This window comes from Schistocerca gregaria, chromosome 2 (assembly GCF_023897955.1).
Source record: "Schistocerca gregaria isolate iqSchGreg1 chromosome 2, iqSchGreg1.2, whole genome shotgun sequence".
Classification (NCBI taxonomy): domain Eukaryota; kingdom Metazoa; phylum Arthropoda; class Insecta; order Orthoptera; family Acrididae; genus Schistocerca; species Schistocerca gregaria.
In genome coordinates this window covers 748,050,808-748,074,987 of record NC_064921.1, presented here as the reverse complement: position 1 = coordinate 748,074,987, position 24,180 = coordinate 748,050,808, and the positions used below count along the sequence as shown (strand labels likewise).

Below are 24,180 nucleotides of genomic sequence, written 5' to 3'. Positions count from 1 at the left end.
CATCATGCACCAAGAAAGCCTAAAATCAGAAAAAATACTCAGCAGTGCAAATTCCCATCCTAAGATATATGGCTGCATTGTTACATGACAAAAAGTATATGAAAGGATAACAATTTATCACATATTCCAGTATTAGCTATTATTATCTGTTAAACAAGTACTTGCAATATGGAGAAATTTGAATTGGTGTCTCCAGATTCCAGTTGTAAGTTCCAGGTCGTTACTACCTCGGAAAAATGTTTCCTGTGTGCACATACCTTACTTTTAAATTTTAATCCTTTGACTGCTTTGGTTGAGTTAACTCATCCTGCTCCACTGCTTGCGCAGTGCTGAGGACTTGTTTAAACACAAGCCTTGAATTATCCTTAAGTGCTATTGATGTGTTTACATGTCCCATTCTGCTGACCTCTTTCTGCTTTGGGCAACCTACTTCCATATTTTGCAGAAATAAAAAATTTTGAGTATTTATTCACACAGCATTGTGCTATTTTGCATGCTATCATTTGCAAAAAATCTTGCTTTGATATCTTCAATCATTTGTAAAAATGATATAAAATTAAGTAACTTACAAATGGAATGAGAAATTTATCTGCCCTCAATTTTAAACTAAATTTTGATATCTTATCTAAATTTCGTACACAAAATTGTATGAACTAAAATCAACAACATGAAAAATTTATGCTATGTGCTCTTACCTGTGCAAACTCTTTAAAATTTCATGCAGTGGATTACTTTATTTGATGTGGTGTATTAACTATCACAAATCATGAGAATAAATGTAGTCTTTCATTGAACAAAGATACCAGACTGTAAAATGTGCAAAAATCAAATGTTTTTGCCAATTGGTTTTCTTAAAATTGGATGCTAAGTTTTTCATAGCAACCAGAATGTTGTCTCTCATCACAGGTAGCAGCATTTGGCGAGTACAGCGACGAAAAAGCTATGCTTAGCATGGAATGCTGTATCGCGCGAAGTGTCGTCTGTGAATTTTCTCTTATCTCATCTAGTGTTCCAAATCTTCATACTTCCAATGTCGCTAACAATTTTTTTTTTTTCGGGGGGGGGGGGGGGGGGGGGGGTAAGAAAAAAGTGTGTGCAGCGGCCAGGTCTGAAGAGTTTAGAGTGTGAGGGACACAGTGATATCGTTTTTTTGTGCAGTAGCCATCCACCAACAGGAATAAATGTGTGGGTGTGTTTTTGTGATGCAACAGCCATGAATTGTCTCACCGCATTTCAGACTGTATCCTTCTCACATTTTCTCACAGGCATTGCAACACATCCTGATAGCATCATCGATTAACAGTTTGTCCCTCTGGCATGAATTTGTGATGGATTAATCTTTCAAAGTCAAAGAAAACTATCAGCATGGCTTTGACATTTGACCTGACCTGACGAGCCAATCTTGGTCTTGGAGAACCTTTCCTGACCAGTTGTGAAGATTGAACATTGGTCTCAACATCATAACCATAAACTGATGTCTCATCACCAGTTATGATTCTCTTAAGGAATGTCTTGTCTCATTTGTGTGATCTGAAAGCTCTTCACAGATTGCAAGGCGAAGGTCTTTCTGGTCTTGACTTATGAGCTGTAGGACAAACTTGGCAGGAACACGATGTATTCCAAGACGCTGTGTCAGGATTTCATGACATGAACCAACTGAAATTTTACATTCTTCTGCAATCTCTCAGACAGTCAGTCTTTAGTTGGCACATACAATTTCGTTGACGTTCCTGGCGTGAGCATCGTCGGTAGACGTTGACAGGTGTCCTGAATGAGGGTCATCTTTAACTTCCGTCCGGCCATTTTTAAACCATGTGAACCATTTGTAACACCAAATATGGTTTAAGCGCTCATTGTAGGCTTCCTGCATCATTTGATGTATCCCTGTAAAGGTTTTCTCGAGTTTCACACAAAATTTAATGCAGATGCATTGCTTCTCTAACTCTGGCATCGCGAAATTCGCAAACTGTATGACACAACATTCTACTCAATACATCAATGAATAATAACTAAAATACATACAACAGTAGAACTTCTGTCAGTTACACATTAAACACAGGAGTGTGCAGGGATGCCAGCTGCATTTTGTTCCAACACACCATTGGCGCGAAATTATGAATGGTTGGGAATTTTTTAAACAGACCTCGTCTATAAAATGTCCGCTCGCAATAGCAAGAAAAGCTTTCTTGGAAAATTGAAATATGCTAACACCAAAAACAAATTTAAGTGTTACGAAGCCTTTTTTGAAATATTTGTCTGGAGTGTGACATTGTACAGAAGACAAATGATAGTTAACAGTACAGGAAAGATGAGAATAGAAGCTTTTGAAATGTTATGTTACAAAAGATCGTCAATAGGTAGATCAAGTAACTAGTGAAGAGGTGCCAAACTGAATTAGGAAAAATAGTAATCAATGGCACTGACTGACTTAAAGAAGTGGTAGATGGCTAAGATCCATCTGGAGACACCAATGAATAGTTGCATTAGGTAATGGGTAGGGACAGGAAAATGTTGCAGAAACAATAACATGAAATTCACAGTTTTTAGTGAAATAGCATGAAATCGGCAACTTTTATGATGTATTGGTTATAAAAACGAGGATGGCAATTTACTGAAATTAGTAACTGATAGTTATTGAATGTTAAAAGTGCTTTTTGGCATCTGATCTGCTCAAAGCTTAAAGGCAGGAATGTGTCAAAAATTTGACGAATAGGGCCTCTAATTTGGGCAAAAAGAAACACTGTATTTGGCAAAAACCCCATCAAATTTGGCAAAAAACCACCAACATTGAATTTGGTTAAAAAAATGGACAGATTGGATTTGTTTAAAAGACAACATTGAATTGGCCAAAAAACACCGAATTTGCTTAAAAGATAACACTGAATTTTGACAAACTTTGTGTTTCATTTCCCAAAGGAACACAAAATTGTGCAAAAACAACCCACATTTTGGCAAGAAACATAGAATTTGGCAAGAAATAATGCCAAATTTTACAAAAACAACACCAATTTTGGCAAGAGATACAACACTGATTCTGGCTAGGAAACAACACCAATACTGGCAAGGAAACAATCCTGAATTTGGCCAAAAACAGCACTAAATTTCGTCACAAATTAAAATGATTTATTTCGTGGCCCTAGTAATGGAGATAATTGTGGTGGATAAATATTGTTGGAGTCCAAAACTGCTCCAAATGGCTGTAGGGTACTGTAGTTACGCTAAGAATATACTACTGTGGAGAGCTACCTACAGTCTTCATACTGAAGACAACAAAAACAAAATTCAACTTAAAGTGAGGTACAGAAGTAATAATTCATATAAGTTAAGTTTTTTTCCTGCTTGATATACACTAGGCAAAGGACAGCATTATGTCTCAGTGGGTTCCATTTAAGTGAAGCAAATCCTGAGAATAACATGTTACCTAATTGTGTTAAGCTGTAATTTATTTACACTTAGCTTTAAAATCTCATAGAAGATATATAACACTTCAGTTTTAAGTGGAACCTCATGCAAAGCTGTGAATGAGTAACAACAATTTTATTTTCTCTTATGGCCAAATTCTCATAGCTCATCAGTACCCATTATTCCACAGGGGTGTCAAAGGAACACCAATCAGTTTGGCCTGTAGTGAGGAGCATCCTTGATATTTATCTGGAACCAGCTGTGTGGTACCGCCCCCTGTCTGTAACAAAGTCTGTTCCCTTGGGAGCAGCCCAAACCAACTTGATGCATGCTTGCATACTTGTTGAGGGTGTGGGTATCATGTATGAGAAGGTGCCTGAAGACAGTGTGCCTCAGTACCTATTGAGAACACTGTTTCTTACACTGGAACGAGTTGGCTCCCCACACAAGGTAAGTGGTTTGAGTAGGTGGTGCCTTGTCATAAAATATGTGTAAATTGAAATCTAGGCATAGGAGTAGGGAACCCAGTTGTAAGGTATTACTAAGACTTTCCATAGAACGAGGTAATTCGTGTACTGTCATAGCACTTGTTACCATTTTTTAGGGACTACAAGAAACTATGGACCATAAGTCACAACTTAAGTTTTAAGTAGCTTTTAAAAAGATAACATTTTTACCAATATTATGAAAAGGAAAGTTGCTACTCACAATATACTGGAGATGCTGAGTCGCAGATAGACAGAATAAAATGACTGTCTCAAACATAGCTTTCGGCCAGTAAGGCCTTCATCAAAATTAGATGACAGACACATACATACACACTCACACAAATATGCAACTCACACACGACTGCAGTCTCAGGCAACTGAAGCCACACTGGTCTGTAAGGTGACAAGAGAAATACACGATAGAAGAGAAAGAAGGATGGGCATTAAGTAAAGTGATACATTAGAAAATAGTAACAAAGGAAAGCAGCATTGGGTTAGGATCAGTTGCCCGAGACTACAATCATGTATGTGTGAGTTGTGTTTGCGTGAGTGAGTATGTGTGTGTCTGTCGTCTAATTTTGATGAAGGCCTTACTGGCTGAAAGCTATATTTGAGACAGTCTTTTTTATTGTGCCTATATGTGACTCAGCGTCTCTATTATTTTGTGAGTAGCAACTTCTCTTTTCATAATATTGTTACAGTCCATCCAGGATTTCCTACCGTTTAACATTTTTACCATTTTTGTTATTAGATTGCAAACCCAGATTTTAAAAAATCTTAGTTTATAAAACTAAACTGACCTTCAAAATCCCTGAAAATTATCATCTTTTTCTACATCATCATCATCATCATCATCATCATCATCATCATCATCATCATCCATCCATACCTTCACTGCCATCGAGAGTGTTACTTACGCCGCATTTTTTGTAAGATTTAACAAAATGTCTTCTTTCACTCTAGACCAAGACTGTTTTATCCACTAACACACTTGTTCGATTGTAAGTCCTTTTAAAGCTCCCTTTGGTGTGAATTCACTTTGGGTTTCATCCATTATCCATTGGTTCAATTCCTTTTTCATTCACACTTTAAATGGTTATTTATTGAGACATCAAGAGGTTGCAATTGTGAAGTAAGTGCTCCTGCCATAACAGCAAGTTCTTTATTTCCCTATCTCAATTTTCCTTCACAGAATTTTTCAAATGACTGCTAAACTGATCTAGCACAAGAAGAGAACTTTTCTTCAGTAAAGCACCATCCATTCTGTCCCGCACTCTGTTAATCCATAATTTAATACCAGACTGAACTATCCAACCCTTGTCATGTACATTAACACCACCACCTGATGGTATTCCAGAATGTTTCGCCATTGTGTTGAAAATGATCATTGGATTAAGTTTAGTACCATCAGCACAATATGGAAGGATAATATAGTAGTGCATTTTTTTCATGTCAACTTGTTTTTACAGTTAACAGCATAGGAAAAGACATATTGCTTCTTACTGTAAAGAAGGCACATTACGTTGCAAACAGGTACGATTAAAAGATGCTTACATAGAGCTTTCGGCCACAGCCATCTTCAGTAAAGAGGAGCACACCTCATGCATGCATGACTGTCAACTCCAGCATCTTGGGCCAGAATGCAGCTATCATGTGAATAGAATGCAGCTATCATGTGGATACAAGCATCAATCTGGAGGAGATGGGGAATGGGAGGGATAGTTGTGTATGGATGGGGAGAGAGACGAACACTGTCTGGTGGAATATGCAGGGACTAGAATGCCAACAGGTGCAGTGTAAGGAGGTTGTGGGAAAGGGAGGTGGGGAAAAAAGGAGCAAAATAGGAGAGGAGCTGGAAAAGATGGGCAGATGCATTGGTGGAGGGCTGGAAATAATCAACTTTTTTGTTGATAATTGTTGGTAGCATATCTCAGAGTGTTTGCATATTTACAGTTTACCTGTGTCTTGGGGTTGCCACCATCTTCAGTTTCTTCATTTACATCATTTCTTCACATATTGAAAGCAACTGACTACTAAAGCCCGTGTCACCTAGGATGGCGCTTCTGCGCATAGAGGCGGAGCAGAAAGAAAGCATGGGGGGGTGGGGGGGGTGTTGAAAACATCGCATGCGCGGCAGCAGAGAGTGGGCAAACAAAGTCCATGTTGCCGAATTGTTTTGCTGCAGATAACAGTCAGGCTTGTTTGCGTATGGTACATTGTATTGTACGTTCAAATATATGAGTGGAATAATAAATATTAAAACCAATTTTGATCAATCGTCATGAGAGATATATTAATTCATGTTATTAATTCACATCCATTGCTCCACAGATTTATTCTGCGTGACGTCGGGAGGCAAGAACAGCAGACACAACTTTGTGGAGACATGAAGTACATTTTTTCTCAAAACAACATTTAAACTGCGTGCAATAATTACCACTTATTGTGATTTGAATTGCATTATAAGTAAAAATTTAATACACAACAAAATTAACTTCAAGAGCAAACCGAAATCATTATATTTGCTTGACTACTGCTTCTGCTCAATAGAATTTTTAAAGATGTGGAAGGTGTGTGTGTGTGTGTGTGTGTGTGTGTGTGTGTGTGTGTGTGTGTGTGTGTGTGTTTGACAACAGTTAAATGTAATCAGGACATGTTAGATATTACAGTGAGAGACTGCATTTATAATCCATTAAACAAGTAAACAATTAACTGTAATCTGCGAATAACTCACCACCGATGTCTCGACAATTAACAGTTACTGTCATTTTAGGGCCTTATTAAGCTCATGCCTTGAAAATGACAGAGGTTTACAACATGGTTGGAGAAGCTTAACTTCTCCTTGGGCAATATGTTGAACATTATACTCTGCTTAATTAAAAGGATACAAAGTTCCAATCTAAAATTCTAGGAAGTTCTCATTATTATGTATGCAACTGATATGTTGACAAAAACAGTTTTTAAACCACAAGTCCTTAAAACTAAGAAATATTATTACTTTGTTCCAAAGTCTACATCACAATATCATCATCTCTCCTATTTGATTGTTTCTGAACAAACTGATTCTAAATTTATGATGATAGGTTCAAGGCTTACATCCATCATCACTTCCCTGCCAAATTTTTCTTTCTGAAGCTTCCAGCATACCACAGAGTCTGTGCCCACGCTACAGATGAGATGATGTCTGTTGCCTCATTGTCTATTGCCTCATGCACAAGCGATTCACTGTAAGTTATCTTGAATGTCTTTTTTTTGTTTTTTTCTCTCTCTCTCTCTCTCTCTCTCACACACACACATAGCCTTAAAACCCTTTGCCCAAATTAATTCAATGGGGCTACAATGACAGTGACATGTGGGTAAACACAAAACTGTGTGATCCCATTCACGTGCAAGGAAGTCAAGTTTATACATTCTGTCATGTGACATGTACAGTATAAATTAACGAGCTGCAGGAGATCGGCACGAATCTGTTTTATATGGTGCTTAACATTTTTATTTTTAAGCCAGGGAAAAATATCCGATTTTCTGGTGTTTGTACTTGATTTTACTTATCTATAAGAGTTGAATTATAAATGGCAAAGACCGACTTCGAAGCAAGGTATGAAAAGAATTGTGAATCACGTCACAAAACTGACAGTGTTCATTCCCGAATGGTAATCACTGCTATTTTTCTTGCACATAAATACAAGTTTATTCTCAAAAATAAAACCAGAAGAAGAGTCAGCATGCAGAATAATTATCCGAGAACCTATCCCTAAGAGAACTTGAAAACCGCCAGTACCATCACTCATTTCCCAGTAGATCTTGGAATGATTCTAATTGACCTATGTTTCATCAAGGTAATACACTGTTTAACTACCTCCTCCTCTTGTATCGTGAATCTTTATATGGGATATAGTTCATCTTGCACTTAGTTCACTTCTTTGAACTAATAACTCTTCTTAATGTATCTGGAACCAATGTTTTTAAAAATTCTTTACCTTGGTAAAGCACTTACCATAACTGTAACATGTTTTTGTTATGTCGGGCATTCATCATTAACATGGAGAACTTTAAAACATCGTTGTTAAAACTATCCAATTGTGTTACAGGTTCCTTGTGATTTTGATGCTTTCCAGGCAACACGAAATCAACTGTTTCTACAGTTCCTACAGCTCTGACACTTTTTTCGATTACAATTCTCTTTACAGTTCTCTTTCTGACACCACATTGTTCTAGAGTCCATTCTTATGTTTTCCAATGACAGCAGTAGGATATCTGCTTTTAAATTCACGTTTGAAAATGTATAAATGTGGTAAATAATCTGCCTCGCCTGTTTGTGAAGCAGTCCACATTTATTGCCTTCACCTGACTTTTTTTTAATCACACTTAAACATTTATAAGATTCACATTCCCAGCAATACTGCTGCAAGAAAAAAAAAAGGAAAGAAGAAAAATGGATGGTTGAATAAATAATTCGGTTGTCACGAAGTGTGGCTACAGTGCAGCATGTAGGAGAGAGATTCTCGCTCTCCAGCTTTAACTATCTGCTAGCCGCTCGGAAAGAGAATGAATATTATTGGCCGCCAGTGGCTAGTGGAGGGGGATGCACAAAATGGCTGAAAATTGGACCACCTTCTTACATATCACAAACTTTAACATAATATAGAGGAGACATTGCATTGCAGACAGGTACCACAAAAATACCGATAAACATGTGAACTTTTGGCTGGAAGGCCTCTTCTGAAGTAGACAGTACACACATATTCGTGCAAGAACAACTCGCACACACAAGACCACTGTCTCTGGCCACTGAGGCCGGACTGCAAGCAACTGTAGATGATGGGGGTATGGAGGAGGCTTTCCCTTTACCCCTTCCTTTCCCCCTCTTGGTGTTCTTTGTTATCCCAGCTATTCTCATGACTTTGATTTGTCTTGTGGTTTCAGTTGGTTGCTTTTCCTCCTCCGTTTTTGCTTTTCTATTTTGGGTTTCCTCAGGGGTTTGGCCTCCATATCTAAATTTGAAATCTGTAGTGTGAGCCAAATGGGGAACTCCCTCCCTAGTGTCTTTGGCCTGAGTTCCTCTCCCCTTCTTCCCCTTCTTCTCTCTTTTTCCCCATTCCCCTCCCTTCCTGCCATAGCCCTTTCGAATCCTTGCTAGGTCACCAGCTCGGTAGCCAGTCCGTGTGGTGGAGCTGTTATGTACTAATTTGGCTGTGCTAGTACCTGCACTGTGAACGGCTTGTGCAAGCACAGGAGTGGTTGCCCACATTTTCGGGGCATCAGAACTCCTGGCAATGACTGTCCTGCCACGTGGCCGCCGCTATGGCTGGATGGCGCCCACAAGGCGAGCCCCTGTTCGGAGTGGGTGGTACCAGGGTGGACAAAGTTCTGTCTCAGTTCCTGTTTCGCTTTCCCGGTCTTACCCTCCTTGGTTACACCCAGGGAGGAGGGCCAAACCTGGTGGCTTGGGGAAAAACTCTATCTACAATTCCTGGTCTGTATCAGGACTGATGGCGTGACTTCTGCCACCACCAAACCTCTTTACTTTGTGGTACATACTGAGGGCAAGTTCGGTGAAGTTGAATCATTAAGCACGATAAGATAAGATCTGGTTCTCTCCTCCTAAAGACAACTTCTGCCATCTGTGAGTCTCCCTCTGTACTTGGAACTGTTAAGGAAATGTCTCCTTGACTATCACTCCTCACAAGTCACTCAATATGACACAGGGTATAATTTTCTATATGGACTTTCTCCTCCAGTTCACTTAGGGCTAATCTGGAATAACATGGCATTCATTTTGTCTGGCCTGTCCAGAGAGGTCCTAAGGGCCACCATGTAGGCACTGGCACTTTCATCCTGGCATTTGAGGGGGATACCCTGCCTGAGAAGATCAAGGTACAGATGTGACATGAAACTATACATTCCACTTCCCATGCATTGCTTCCATTGCCTCAAGTTCGGCCACATGTCCTTGTGATGTGATGCCACTCGCTTCTGTGGTGACTTTGGCTGCCCTCTTCATGTGGGGAGCCCCTGCATCCCAGCACCTAACTGGTTAAACTGCTCTGGTCTCTATTCTCCCCACTCACCGGTGTGTCAATTGTACATGAAGGAAAAAATAATTCAGGAAATAAAGATCTTTGACCATCTCAGCTGCTTTGAAGTCCAGAAGCAGTTTGACAGACTTCATCCCGTAAATCTCTCCTCTACTTTGCCTCAGTTATGTCTTCCCCTCCTCAGCCATCTCCCTTATCTCCATCCTGCTCCTCATCCCTTTCTTCACCCGTGGCAGTTCTTGGCGCTTCCCCTCCAGGAACCGCTCTTCCTCTTCGGCCAGGGAAGACATCTTCTTCTCTGGCTCTTGATAGGGGTGGGCTCCCTCTCGGAAAACCCCTCCTTGGTGTTCTCAGGCTAGGAAGATTGCACACTCAGGTCAGATGAGAGATCCGTGCTCTGAGGGCCCCAAAGCCACTCGCTCTCTGTCCGATCCCTTACTGATAACACCTCCTCCCTTCCTCTAAGGGAGAAGAAGAAGCAGCCGCAAGTCAAAGGACAAGGCTTCTCCAGCTTCTGGAGGGGGGGTCACCCCCTTCCTCCTTATCCTGAATCAGACCCAGTTTTTATGGATGTCAGTCACCCCATCCTCATTGGTGATGATCACAGACCGAATGACATTACCTCCCCTCTGCTTCTTTATGTCTCACCTGGACTCTCACCACATGATAATCCAGTGTAATTGCAACGGATATTATTGTCAGCTACTGGAAATACAACGCCTTGTTTCCTCCTATACTGCATTGTGTCTTGCTCTTCAAGAAACACACTTCCGTGATGACACTTCCGTGATGACCACTCTCCAACGTTTCATGGTTATCAGGTGTTCTTTTGGAACTGTGCCGGCCCCGGAGTAGTGTCGCGAGGAATCTGCACTTTGGTTTGTACCAATGTCATTAGTGTCTGGTTCCCCCTCCATATCAACCTGGAAGCGATAATGTTGGTGGCCCTGCTAAAAGATTAGCAACAAAACCAAGTCTACAGAGTTTGTATGATAATGAAATTCTTATTCCACAACTTTTTGACTGGGCAGTTGAAACACTACATCTGAACACATTGAATTTTTAGCACAAGAAGAGTACAATGAAACTGAAAGATTCCTAGAAGAGTGCTTCTGTCAGTCTATTACCTGTTACCATCAAAGGGACACAGAGGTTACGTGCCTTTATACCCATAGTGTTAAGTACATCAAAAGTACACAACAGAATCTACTGTTGAAACAGTTGCAAAATCTCTTGAAAAACTGACTTTGAGAGATATTCATGGATATGTTAGTGCCATCTGCAATAATAAATGGTGGTTAGCTTGTGTTTTAACAAAAGACAAAAGCCTTGATGAAGTTAGTCACCTTTTTTCACCCAACTGACCCATCACTGTCTTATGCTTATCCTGCAAAACTTTGTATTTGTGAATGGTGTTCTTTGTAAAGTAAAGCCAGTAACACCAATCGGAGAAATATATCAAATTTCTGGGGATGATACCGTAAAAACAAATGGAGCAATTAAAAAGAAGTGAAATCTTAAAGCACATTCTGTTTTTATCGGGTTTCACAAGTAACAGTTCAAAGGCATGTGTCAACAGTAAATTTGAATATGTACATAAACACATTAAGAAAGAAATCAAGTATATTTCTGCTTAAATCTACAGATTTTACAAAAATGTAATTTTTAGTGAAATATGTATTTTTGAAATTTTACCCAAGTGTGAACCCATGACAGTCCCACTTTCATACTTGGAAAATTGTTTAAAAATAATGTGAATTGCTGTATATAATTTTAAAAAAAATCGGAGATGTCCTTTTTGATAAATTAAAAAATTAAATATTTATCAAAATTTGAAAAAAAAAAAACAAATTGTGTTTAGGATAGCTCATGAAAAATACTGCAAAATGATACATCTCACATCATTTTAGCTTTATTAGGAGAGTTTGCTACAGCAATTTGAAATTATGGCTGTGGGGCATTTTTTTGCAATTTTTTACAGCTTCACATTACCATATTTTCAAAATAGCTGACATATTTTAATAAAAATTGAGTTTTTTTAAAATCTGTATGTAGGCTATCCCTGTGCCAAGTTTTGTCCAAATCTAAGATGGGAAGAAAAATCACTATGTTGACTTGACAGGGAATGACACAATGGCAAAATGTGCATTGGAATGTTTAAAGCAAGTCATTCAATTTGATACTACTTTGAAATTTTATCATGACCTGACTGAATATCTGTGCAGCATTTCTCAAAGAGTGCTGCATTATAGACAACTACATCATCTGGAAAAATGTGGAAGTTAGTATTGTGTTCCAGGTTGTTAATGTAAAACATTAACAGCAAGGCCACAACACACTTCCTTTGGACACATCTGATGTATCAGCTGAATTTTCCCCCTAACCTGAGTAAACAGGTTGCAGCACTGTTCTTTAGTGGTCACAGGATGCCTTTTATAATCATTGACACATCACACACTTAATCATTTATAAGAGTTAATGATAGGGAAGCAAGTGTAGACAAAACTGTGAATGAGAAATTTCTGACATTTGGTTTCTTCTCTTAGGTATGCCTGCTGTGCTTTGGCTATGGTCATTTTGTCTGACATTGAAAGTTTTTTCCCCCCATGCATAATTATAATGTATATGCTTGTTTAATAGTAAATTAACTTATAAATGTATAATATTTATGATTTGTTTTGTTATTGAGGCATAGTCTAAATAAACACATTATCGAAACAGGTATTGTCAGATGCTGGGATGGCAGCAGCCAGAGCTATGTCGGGTGGAGATGTATCTTCTCTCGTCTGGAGCAATGCTGACTACTTGGCATTCCATACGGCTCGCAACTTGAGACTACCTGAGAGGCAGCACGGAGCTCTCGCTGTACTTGGAGTCCTTTTGAGGCATAGCCATTTGGAAAACTTGCCACAACTCAGGGACATGGTTGGACTGGTGAGGTTATGTTCATCTGCATGTGGGACTTCACTGCTTAGTATATAATCTTCTTAGATAATTGAAGCTGAATTAAATCATGGAAATGTCATTAAAATTGTTTTGTCATATATCACGACCAAGGATGAAGATTTTTAATGGACTAATTGATGAGCAGTTATATAATTGTGTAGTATTAAAGCCAGTTAGATTGGTTACAGATCATTGTACATTTATTAGTTATGTATCATAATCATACAACTAGCTTTTCAGTTAATGTTTGATTTGTTCATACTGCTTATACTATGACAGTCACCATCCGTCATCTACTCTATTTGCTATATTAATAAGTGGGTTGACTCTGTTTGGCATCTTCATTTGTTCCTCCTCTTTTTGATATTTGTTGTGTGCATGTCTGCATACATGCTTCCCCCCCCCCCCCCCCCCCCCCTCTCTCTCTCTCTCTCTCTCTCTCTCTCTCTCTCTCTCTCTCTCTCTCTGTGTGTGTGTGTGTGTGTGTGTGTGTGTGTGTGTGTGTGTGTGTGTTGTGTGTGTGTGTGTGTGTGTGTGTGTGTGTGTGGTGTTGGGGGCCACTGTGAGGGAACGTGCTTCATTTTCAAGACATTTTATTCTTGTAGCTTGGCTTATAAACAGAAATTTACAAGTTATTTAATTTCTTCTGTATCTTACTTCTGCTCAGCACATTGTAGAAATTTTTCATCTGTAATGCTAGTTTCATGTCCTCCCCCCCCCCCATCAACCCCCCTCCCCCACCACCACCCCACCGTGTTTCCATATTCATACTGATTAAACTCCACAAAATAATGCTATGGAGTATGGCTTATTTGCAGTCTAAGATTTTTTTCAGTCTTTCTCCAAGAAGTGCAGTCCAGTAAGATATGCAGAAGAATGTAGAAAATTGGAGTGTCATAGAGATGTCCAGCATGAGTGGTGCACATGTTCATGTCCATGACATCTGGGGAACAGCGTAGCAAGATGTATATACACTCTGCGGCAGTGAAAGGGTTAAGTCACTTCTGAGGTAAATTCAGGAGACACTGATCCATTCAGAACAACCAAACACTATTGGAAGCAGCAACACGGTACTCTTTTTATAAGTACTGTTTCTACCTTGTGCTGACCTGTTACACTATATGGTGACACAACCACTTGGACAACTCCAATTCCAGGGACTGGGGAGGAGTAAGGGGTTTGGCTATCACTCCACACTCATATACCGCCTAACTTTTGAGTACTAATTGTTGATAATCCACCACAAACACTTAAGTAAGAAAATATTGTCTGCCAAGGTTGTTTATAACATCATCTGTGGCTCGCCCTCTCATTCAGTGTATATTGTTTGTGGATATTCTGCTTGCTCCTTCACCCTTACAAAAGTTATTTGTCAAGTACATCTTAGGATGAAAGCAAGTGGAGCAATTTGCAAGTAACACAAGTTTTAAATTTTTGGCAAAGAAATTTAGGTGGATAAATTTTAACCACTGTCCTTGTTTTTTATCTTAACATTAATCTAAATAAGGGACACAGTTACAGTCCATAGGTGTTATTTTAGTACTCACCTTTTGCTGCACTGTGAGGATTTGAAAATCTAAATATACTGAATATATCTAAAAATAAAGATGATGTAACTTACCAAACAAAAGTGTTGGTATGTTGATAGAGACACTAAAAATCACAAACACACAAAATTCAAGCTTTCACAACCCATGGTTACTTCATCAGGAAAGAGGAAGGAGAGGGAAAGGCGAGAGGATGTGGGTTTTAAGGGAGAGGGTAAGGAGTCATTCCAATCCCGGGAGTGGAAATACTTACCTTAGGGGGAAAAAGGGATAAGTATACACACACACACACACACACACACACACACACACACACACACACACACACACACACACACACACATCCATCCCCACATATACAGACACAAGCAGACATATGTAAATATACTAAATAATTAAAATTAGTCGGTTACAGGTAATTGGGACGTGTTTGGATGCAACTGCACCAGTTCTGCCGGATTTTGTACAGTCCCAGATTTTCTTTGGATGTACAGTTTATCGCCTAGCTAACTCATTGTATCCGAATATCATACTGATTAAACTGTTGACCTTGAAGGGAATAAGCTGGTATAACTGTATGCCACCCGAACACTCAGCCCCTGTATTGAGACTGGCAGCAACTCCTACTCATACACACCATGTGTATCCTGTTATTAACCCCACAGTCGCTTGCATTTGGTACCATTGCTTGTCCTTCGGTAATATGGATCTCTTTAATCAATTTTGAGTTGTGGTGTTATTTGACACTTGAACTGAACAAGATTTAGTGGCACTACGAAAATGTCATAATACAGTATTTAACTGAGTGTTTGCAGTTGATAAAGACACCCAGAACCATTTTAAATGTATCATGGTACAGAAAGAAATGAACTCTAAATTGATTTTAAGCTGAAATCTTATAATATTTTTAACTGATCTCACCTTTACTGTAGTTTAAACTCGATCTAAGCAAGGTGCTCCCTTTTCCGATATTTGATGTTCTCTGATGGTACACTCAAGTTTCACTTACTTAATGAGTTCAGTGTATTCAGAGCAGAATCACATTTGATCATGAAGGGAATGGGGCAGATCAAATATATTCATGAAAGGAAATTTCTCATCTGTTCAGTATGTTGTTCAAACTACTACACACATCTCCAGCAGTTCAGAGAATCCATATATGTTCGTGTGTGTGTGTGTGTGTGTGTGTGTGTGTGTGTGTGTGTGAGAGAGAGAGAGAGAGAGAGAGAGAGAGAGAGAGAGAGAGAGAGAGAGAGAGGTGGGACGGAGGGGGAAAGTATTCAGTGAAGGAATAGATACACACAGGTGATAAGCAACATTTGGAGTCATTGGTATTATGGTCAGTATCATATTCAGTCACTTGATTGTTCAGTTTGTAGTACATGGGCATGCCAGATTTAAATGACAGTACAGTCATATCACAGACGACTTGGTTTTATATTTCAGATTTCTCAACAATACAGATCACAAACAAAACAAGTTTTCAACATTAATTGATTATTTTCGATGTTTTGAAGACATAAAATAAATTTTATCTGGTACAAACTGTTGGTATATGGACAGATACAGACAATTTCACAGAGTTTCACAGTCAAGTTGCCACCTAATTGTAACTTATTTAGTTTCATAATTGCAAAAAGGTCTTCCACACAAATATGTTAATTGACATACTGTAGCTTTTTGCTACCTCACTATAGAGACTTGGAAAATCTGCCAGAGGAAAGCAATGTAGACATCCTGGACAGATTTAGTGTAAAAAGATTTGTCACTGAAACTGCAATTACCTTGCTCATCAATCGATTGCATCTGCGTACGCACAGGGGAACCTTCAATTGAAACAGAGAATATCTCGAAAACAGATGTGACATTTACAGTGTCCTCAAAACCTTCATAAAACTATCAATGTAATTCTTGCAAGGCCACAATGAATTCTTTGAACCTCGCACTTTATATAATGCCAGTGAGCTTAGCTAACTGTTTTTTCTTTGTAAGAATGTGACCCTTCTACAAAGCGATTTTCTTTTCAAATGCATCCCTATGAAATAAGAAAGAAGGTACCTTGCACTGACTTAATGTGGGCAGTCAAGTCTACTTAAAATGCGAAGTCTGCAATAAATTCCTGGTGTTCTAATTTTTGTTCCTTCAAAACAGCTGTTCTGTTCATAAATTAAACAGTAGGGAATTTTAAATCAGTAAATTGTTTGAGGCATTACCCTTGACTCAGACAAAGTACTTTGCAGTAATATATGAAGTCTTCATACTTTTTGTTCATTTCTGTTGAAAATTGTTGCAACTGTAAGTGAAATAATGGGTGACACTTCAGAAAAAAATTACTGTTCATACCATCAATTGCATCACGTGCTACACACCTGCAGATTTGGCACAAAGTGCATCTTGATGTACAGAACAGTCTATTGGTCATTGTACTTTTTTGTTCTTTCATTGTCATCTAAAAGTTTCAGTTCTTTCTGCATGGTTCCACAATGTCATTTCATAGCAAACAAGCAGTACTAGGCGCTTACGCGAACTGGGAATTCTAATCCATCTCTTCTGTCATTCCCATTCATTTTAAAGGATTGTGATGGTAGATCACTAGACTGTCTCTTGTTGTGCAAACAGCCACTGGACCTGTGAACATCCTTCATACCACGAACAAATAGTGAAGGGTAAACAGCGCTGACAATACAGTTCTGGTGATCTTAGTTGTGCCAACTGCAAAATGCCACACTGCAATGATGATGAAATGTTCCTCTGTTCTGAGTACTTCTGAGAAGGATTGAGCAAAGCTGAGTGACAGGCTGTGACTTGGCCCGTACGTGGCCTGTGCACATTGCACACGTGAAGTTTGGCATGCTGTGGCTGCACATTGCACACGTGAAGTTTGGCATGCTGTGGCTGGCCCTATCATAAGGTGTATGGCTGTGGGTACCTTTGGTAACACTATCATTTGTCCCCTTCTCTGTTCAGTTGTTGAATGGTGTGTGGGAAGAACAACTTTTTATAAAATTCTGAATGAACTTTAAGTTTTCTGCTTTTTTTTCTTCCATCATGGTCATTTCATGAGATGTATAAGAGAAAGTAATATGTTGCCCAGCTCATCTTTGAATGTAAGCTCTTGGGATTTCAACGCTAACTTTTTCTGTGCTCACAATGCCCTGTTTGTGCCTGCTGCTACTGAAGTTTAGCATCTCCATAACATTCTCATGCTTTAAACGATCCTGCGATGAAATGTACCAACATGCCGTGGACTGATGAACAATATTCAAGAATCGGTTGAACAAGAGTTACTTATGTCTAAGTTTCTTCCAAGGACTCTGAGGCTGGCAGCTGCTTTTCTTACAATTTTTTATGTGATCATCCAACTTTAGGATGGTTACTCTTAGGTTTTCAGTGATTTTTCACCGGTAGCATAATTGAACAGTAGTTGATCTGTTTGCCTATTTACGTACAATATGTTACATTTCTTTATGTCCAGGGTCAACTGCTAATTGCTGCACCATTCATCAGTCCTTTGCAAGTCAGTCTGCATTTTACTAAAGTCTTCTGGTATTGCAACATACCTGAGCTCACTGGATAAAAACTGAGTCACCCCAGTGCACATTCACAGATGCATCACTAAGCCTTTACAAATGGCATGTTGATCGAGTCATGTGCCAAACCATGCATGTGCTGCCTCTAAGTGAGTATAAGGAAGTAATGATCAGTGAAACATTTATGTTCCAAGTGAACATTGTACACATTGGGCAAAATGAATGATATGACAGAGTGGCAAATAGGGGTAATTGTGTTAGGCCTTGAAGTTACTGATTATGTAGGTGTTTTGTGGCAGACTGTCCAGTATATCTGCAAGCAGTGGTGTGACATGTGACAAAGAGACACAACTTAAGAATTGTTGTCAGAAAAAGATACTGACTGAGAGGGGCTAGAGATGTGTTCCAGAGCTTGTGAATCAAAATTGCTTCCAGACCTGACAGTAATTGAGCACTCTTGATAGTGAAGGCTCAGGCCAACCTGCTTCGGGAACTGTATGCAATGAACATTTGGAGTCAGTCACTTTGTAAGTGGTCATTGCTCACATAGGCAAATAAAGCTGTGCATCGTCAGTGGGCTAGAAATCATAAAATGTGGATTGTAGCTGACTGGTGGAAAATAAAATGGGCTGACGAATCATATTTTTGCCATTATTCAAATGATGCACATCATAAAGTGCATCAAAGGCCAAATGAAGCAATTCTATCCTGAATGTGTGCAAGTTCAGGTGCAAGCTGAAGATGGGGCTTGATCTTTTGGGGTTGTTTCCTTATCAAGAACTGGGCCACTCACTGTGGTGACCTGTAACATGAGTCAGCATGTTTCAATAAACATTCTGAATGATCAGGTGTTGCCTTTCAGTCAACATCTGCATGATCAGTATGCTGTTGACACCCGTATTTTTCAAGACAGCAACACCAAGTATCATCAGGCTGGAAGATTATGTGAGTAGTTTTTCTGAACACTCCCCATCTTCCTATTATATCTCAATTGGTTTGCAAAATCACCAGACTTGAACCCTTTAGGAACAGTGGTAAAACGTTGAAATCAATATTCCCTCAATTAGAACCCTTTAGGAACAGTGGGTAAAATGCTGACATCAATATCCCCTCAAACTGATGGAATTGCAGATCAAATCCATAGTGAATGGGTTAGCCTGGATGTGACATACCTGCTCAAACTTGTTCGTGCACTTCCTAATTGAATCCAGGTTAGCAAGTCCAGGGGTGGAATTAAATGACACTTATAATGATTTCTCAAGAGGTGGCTAATGTTTTGTCCAGTGACTGTATATACAAAAGCCGTTCTAAGCCTTTTCAAAGGACGTGGTTGTATGTTTCAAGGTCTGGTTGATAAGGCTGGTGCGATTCGGTGATGTGGGCCTGTTAGTATCACAGGAAGAAAAGTCATGGAAAATCTCATCTTGGAGTAGCTGGGCCAGCTATTGTTTGTCCATTACGTTTCTCGATATAACTCATGTTTTCATTGTAAATCCATTATCCACAGGTGCTCAATCTGTGCGTTAATAAATTTCTACATGGAGGAGGTGACAGGAGCAGGTGGAGATATTATTGGTGATTGTTGTGCTTTAAATTAAAAAATGCTTTTAAACAGCCACCTAAGAAGTGGAGATCAACAATGGTATTTTAACTGATCGTTTTATACTGTCACAGTGGGCCATCTCGTAGACTGTGGTCCAGCTGTGCAGCCATATGTGTGTTAGACCATCTGTGCTGCTGTATTTTCTGTGATAAATGTCCAAGATTGTCAACATCTGTGAGTCCCAAAGCATTTTTCTTTTGCAAACATCAAACATAGAAAGCAGTATAATTTCTTTGGGATATCACACCCAAATGTCCAGTCTACTTTCTGGTAAACATCAGATCTTACAATTCTAAAAATTTCCTTGCTTTTATTTTTACTTTTGTTCACTAACTTGATTCCTGGCATCAGTCTTCCTAGGTCCTTTGTAAGGACCTTATCTTAAAATAACAAAGAAGAGAAATTAGTTTACCTAAACCTCTGCACTGAATTATCACACATACTGACTTCACACTGCAGATACTGTGTGCCATAGAACTCATGTCTTCAAACTCACAACTGCACACCAAGTCCTCCTGCATGACAAACAGTGAAAGCTGGTCATGGTATTGGTAACTTAACTGCAACATGAAAAAGAGAACTCCTGGTTATTGTTGCAGACTAGACTCGTGCTTTGGCCGCGCGTGGGATTAGCTGAGCGGTCTAAGGCGCTGTAGTCATGGACTGTGCGGCTGATCCCAGCGGAGGTTCGAGTCCTCCCTTGGGGATGGGTGTGTGTGTTTGTTCTTAGGATAAATTAGGTTAAGTAGTGTGTAAGCTTAGGGACTGATGACCTTAGCAGTTAAGTCCCATAAAATTTCACACACACTGACTCGTGCTTTGTTGCAGCTTCGTAAATACAATAGCTCGTAGAGCTCAATGACACAACAGATATTATAGAATAGCCAGTCACATTAATGTGCCCACCTGTCAAAAGCTTGAATAACCACCTTTTGCAGTGCAGGCTGCTGCAAGACATGCAGGAAGAGTGCAGTGAGGTTCTGGAAGGTACCAACAGGGATGTGGAGCCATGCCGACTCCAGTGCTGTGACCAGCTGCACTAGATTTCTCTTTTAAGGATCCACAACACAGACAGATCAAGGTCGTCCCACAGATTCCCAAATCTGTTTAAAGGGTTTGAATCCAGGGAGTTTGATGGCCAGGGAAGTATGGTAAACTCATCCTGGGGCTCTTAGAAACACTTGATATAATGCGAGCTGTGTGACACATTAGGGAGTTGTCCTGCTGGAAGATGCCATTGTGCCAAGGAAAAACAAACTGCATGTAGGGGTGAACATAGTCCCCAAGGATAGATACATACTTGTGCTGATCCATTGTGCCTTACAGAAAGACAAGATCACCCAGGGAATGCACAAAAACACTCCTCCGACCATAACTCTCTCTCCTCTTGTCTGGACCATTTGCTTTCAGAAGTTTCTTGCCATACAGGCCAACAGTCATCTGTCTGATGAAACATGAAACATGATTGATCTGAAAAGGCCACCTTTCACCCCTCAGTGGATTTCCAGTTGTGGTATTCGCATGGGTGTGTGAACCAGGTGCCTGCTGCAGACACCCATACACGACAATGTTTGGTGAATGGTCGTTGAGGAGACTCTGTTGGTAACCCCTTAGTTTGTCTGCATGATTAGTTGCTCAACAGTTGCGTGACTATTCACCTAGACACAACTCCACAGCCACTGCTCATTCTGTCATTTGCGACCTGCAGTGCACCGCAGTTGCCTCAGTGCTAATTTTGGATAGTGCAATTTTTCCATCCATGGTATATTTTAACCACAGCAGCAGCAAACAATTTGCAGGCTTAGTGGTTTTGGAAATGCTTCCACCCTTGGCCCGAAAGTCAATGATCATGCCCTTTATGACATACTTTAAATATGCTTCATTGTTAGTGGCGCCACCTGCCGTCTGTGAGTGGAGTATTGCTTGTTGACCTCAGACATAGGTGGTAGTCATGTTAATGTGATTGGACCATGTAGGTTACAGAGTAGCATGGATGTGAATTAGATTCAAAATCTGCTATTTATACATTGTGCTGGAACACTCAGGGAGTAAGAGAAACCATGCTTAACCAAGGTTCAGCATCTGGAGGAGAAGCGGATGCTATGACGGATGCACGTCGGAGTGATGCTCCAATGCTCAGGACAGGAGACACCTCCTATCCCTGCTCCCTTCTCCACACCATGCCCATGAACTTAGCAGTGGGAGTGTGGTCTTTTGTGGGTACAAAACTGAATCTTGCACCTAGATCAAACTGAGTACCGTATTTACTTGAATCTAAGCCGCATTCGAATCTAAGCCGCACCTGAAAAATGAGACTCGAAATAAAGGAAAAAAAAATTCCTGAATCTAAGCCGCACCTGAAATTTGAGACTCGAAATTCAAGGGGAGAGAAAAGTTTTAGGCATCACCTCCAAATTGAAACAAAGTTGGTCCATTGTAATATGAGATACAATTTAGGTCGAATGAATGACGATACAGCTACAGTAGTTTGGTTCGAGTCGTAAGCTTAGCAGTTATGCTTTACCAAGTAGCCATTGCTATGTGTCAGGCACTCCGTCCGTATTTATATGGGTACACTTCATTTTTCACATGCTTTGTCTGGTTTGAATCAATTGCTTATTTTTCTTTGATCTGATAAGTGCCATTCTCTTTGTTATAGGTGCTTCCGTCACTCTAAGCTCAAAATGCATTATTGGACTGTGTTGTGCATTGTTTATTGCATTATAATAATGAGTGTTTACGGCCTGGCGCCGCTCGCGGCATGGCTTGCTTTTGTGTGCGCTACCGTCGCTTACAATTAAAAAAGAGAGAGAGAGAGAGAGAGAGAGAGAAAGAGAGAGAGAGAGAGAGAGAGGAATCATCTCATTAGCGAAGCAATGGCAAGAGACTGCTATTTGTTGTTACTTACACTGCTGCTTTCTTTGATAATGATCAACAAGAACTACATATGATGGAACATGCTCTGAACGAAAGTTAGGCGAAAATGTTTCACCATTTGAAAATCTTTGCGTCCGCTTCTTTAGTACATCAAATTCTGCACAGAAATTAGAGTCATCTTAGATTTAAAAATCTAGTCAGTTGCCGTGCTTCATTTCTGACTGTATCACTATTAGGCATAAGAATGATACGAATATAAACATGACACGGTACTTATATTCTCCTGCGTTTGCTGTTGTCTCACTCTAGTTTCGTAATTTATTAGGCAGACAGGATTTAAATGAGATAGCAGCAGACATGAAAGAATACATGGAAAAATGTTTGTTGTTGTTGCTGTTGTTGTTGTTGTGGTCTTCAGTCCTGAGACTGGTTTGATGCAGCTCTCCATGCAACTCTAACCTGTGAAAGCTTCTTCATCTCCCAGTACCTACTGCAACCTACATCCTTCTGAATCTGCTTAGTGTAGTCATCTCTTGGTCTCCCTCTATGATTTTTACCCTCCACGCTGCCCTCCAATACTAAATTGTTGATCCTTTGATGCCTCAGAACATGTACTACCAACCAATCCCTTCTTCTGGTCAAGTTGTGCCACAAACTTCTCTTCTACCCAATTCTATTCAATACTTCCTCATTAGTTATGTGATCTACCCATCTAATCTTCCTGACACTTAAGTCTATATTCAATGTTAACAAATTCCTCTTCTTTAGAACTGCTTACCTTGCCATTGCCAGTTTACATTTTATATCCTCTCTACTTCGAACATCATCAGTTATTTTGCTCCCCAAATAGAAAAAACTCATTTACTACTTTAAGTGTTTCATTTCCTAATCTAATTCCCTCAGCATCACCCGACTTAATTTGACTACATTCCATTATCCTCGTTTTGCTTTTGTTGATGTTCATCTTATATCCTCCTTTCAAGACACTATCCACTTCGTTCAACTGCTCTTCCAAGTCCTTTGCTGTCTCTGACAGAATTACGATGTCATCGGTGAACCTCAAAGTTTTTATTTCTTCTCCATTGATTTTAATATCTACTGCGAATTTTTCTTTTGTTTCCGTCACTGCTTGCTCAATATACAGATTGAATAACATCGGGGATAGACTACAGCCCTGTCTCACTCCCTTCCCCATCACTGCTTCCCTTTCATGTCCCTCGACTCTTATAACTGCCATCTGGTTTCTGTACAAATTGTAAATAGCCTTTCGCTCCCTGTATTTTACCCCTGCCACCTTCAGAATTTGAAAGAGAGTATTCCAGTCAACATTGTCAAAAGCTTTCTAAGTCTACAAATGCTAGAAATGTAGGTTTGCCCTTCCTTAATCTAGTTTCTAAGATATGTCGTAGGGTCAGTATTGCCCAACATTTCTATGGAATCCAAACTGATCTTCCCCGAGGTCGGCTTCTACTAGTTTCTCCATTCGTCTGTAAAGAATTCGCGTTAATATTTTGCAGCTGTGACTTATTAACCTAATAGTTCTGTAATTTTCTCACCTGTCAACACCTGCTTTCTTTGGGATCCGAGGGTATTTCTCCTGTCTCATACAACTTGCTCACCAGATGGTAGAGTTTTGTCAGGACTGGTTCTCCCAAGGCTGTCAGTGGTTCCAATGGATTGTTGTCTACTCCTGGGGCCTTGTTTCGACTCAGGTCTTTCAGTGCTCTGTCAAACTCTTCATGCAGTATT

The 24,180-nt window shown here is 39.7% G+C and overlaps 1 protein-coding gene across 2 annotated transcripts in view; it reads left to right on the top strand.

Annotated features, from left to right (window-relative positions):
• LOC126334925 (TELO2-interacting protein 1 homolog) overlaps positions 1-24,180 on the top strand; it is a 139,203-nt gene that overhangs the window by 82,091 nt on the left and 32,932 nt on the right. For both annotated transcript variants that reach the window (XM_049997647.1, XM_049997646.1), the window contains exons 10-11: positions 3,593-3,852; positions 12,650-12,862. In XM_049997647.1, coding sequence (XP_049853604.1) covers positions 3,593-3,852; positions 12,650-12,862 — 473 coding nt within the window. The remainder of the gene's footprint in view (positions 1-3,592; positions 3,853-12,649; positions 12,863-24,180) is intronic.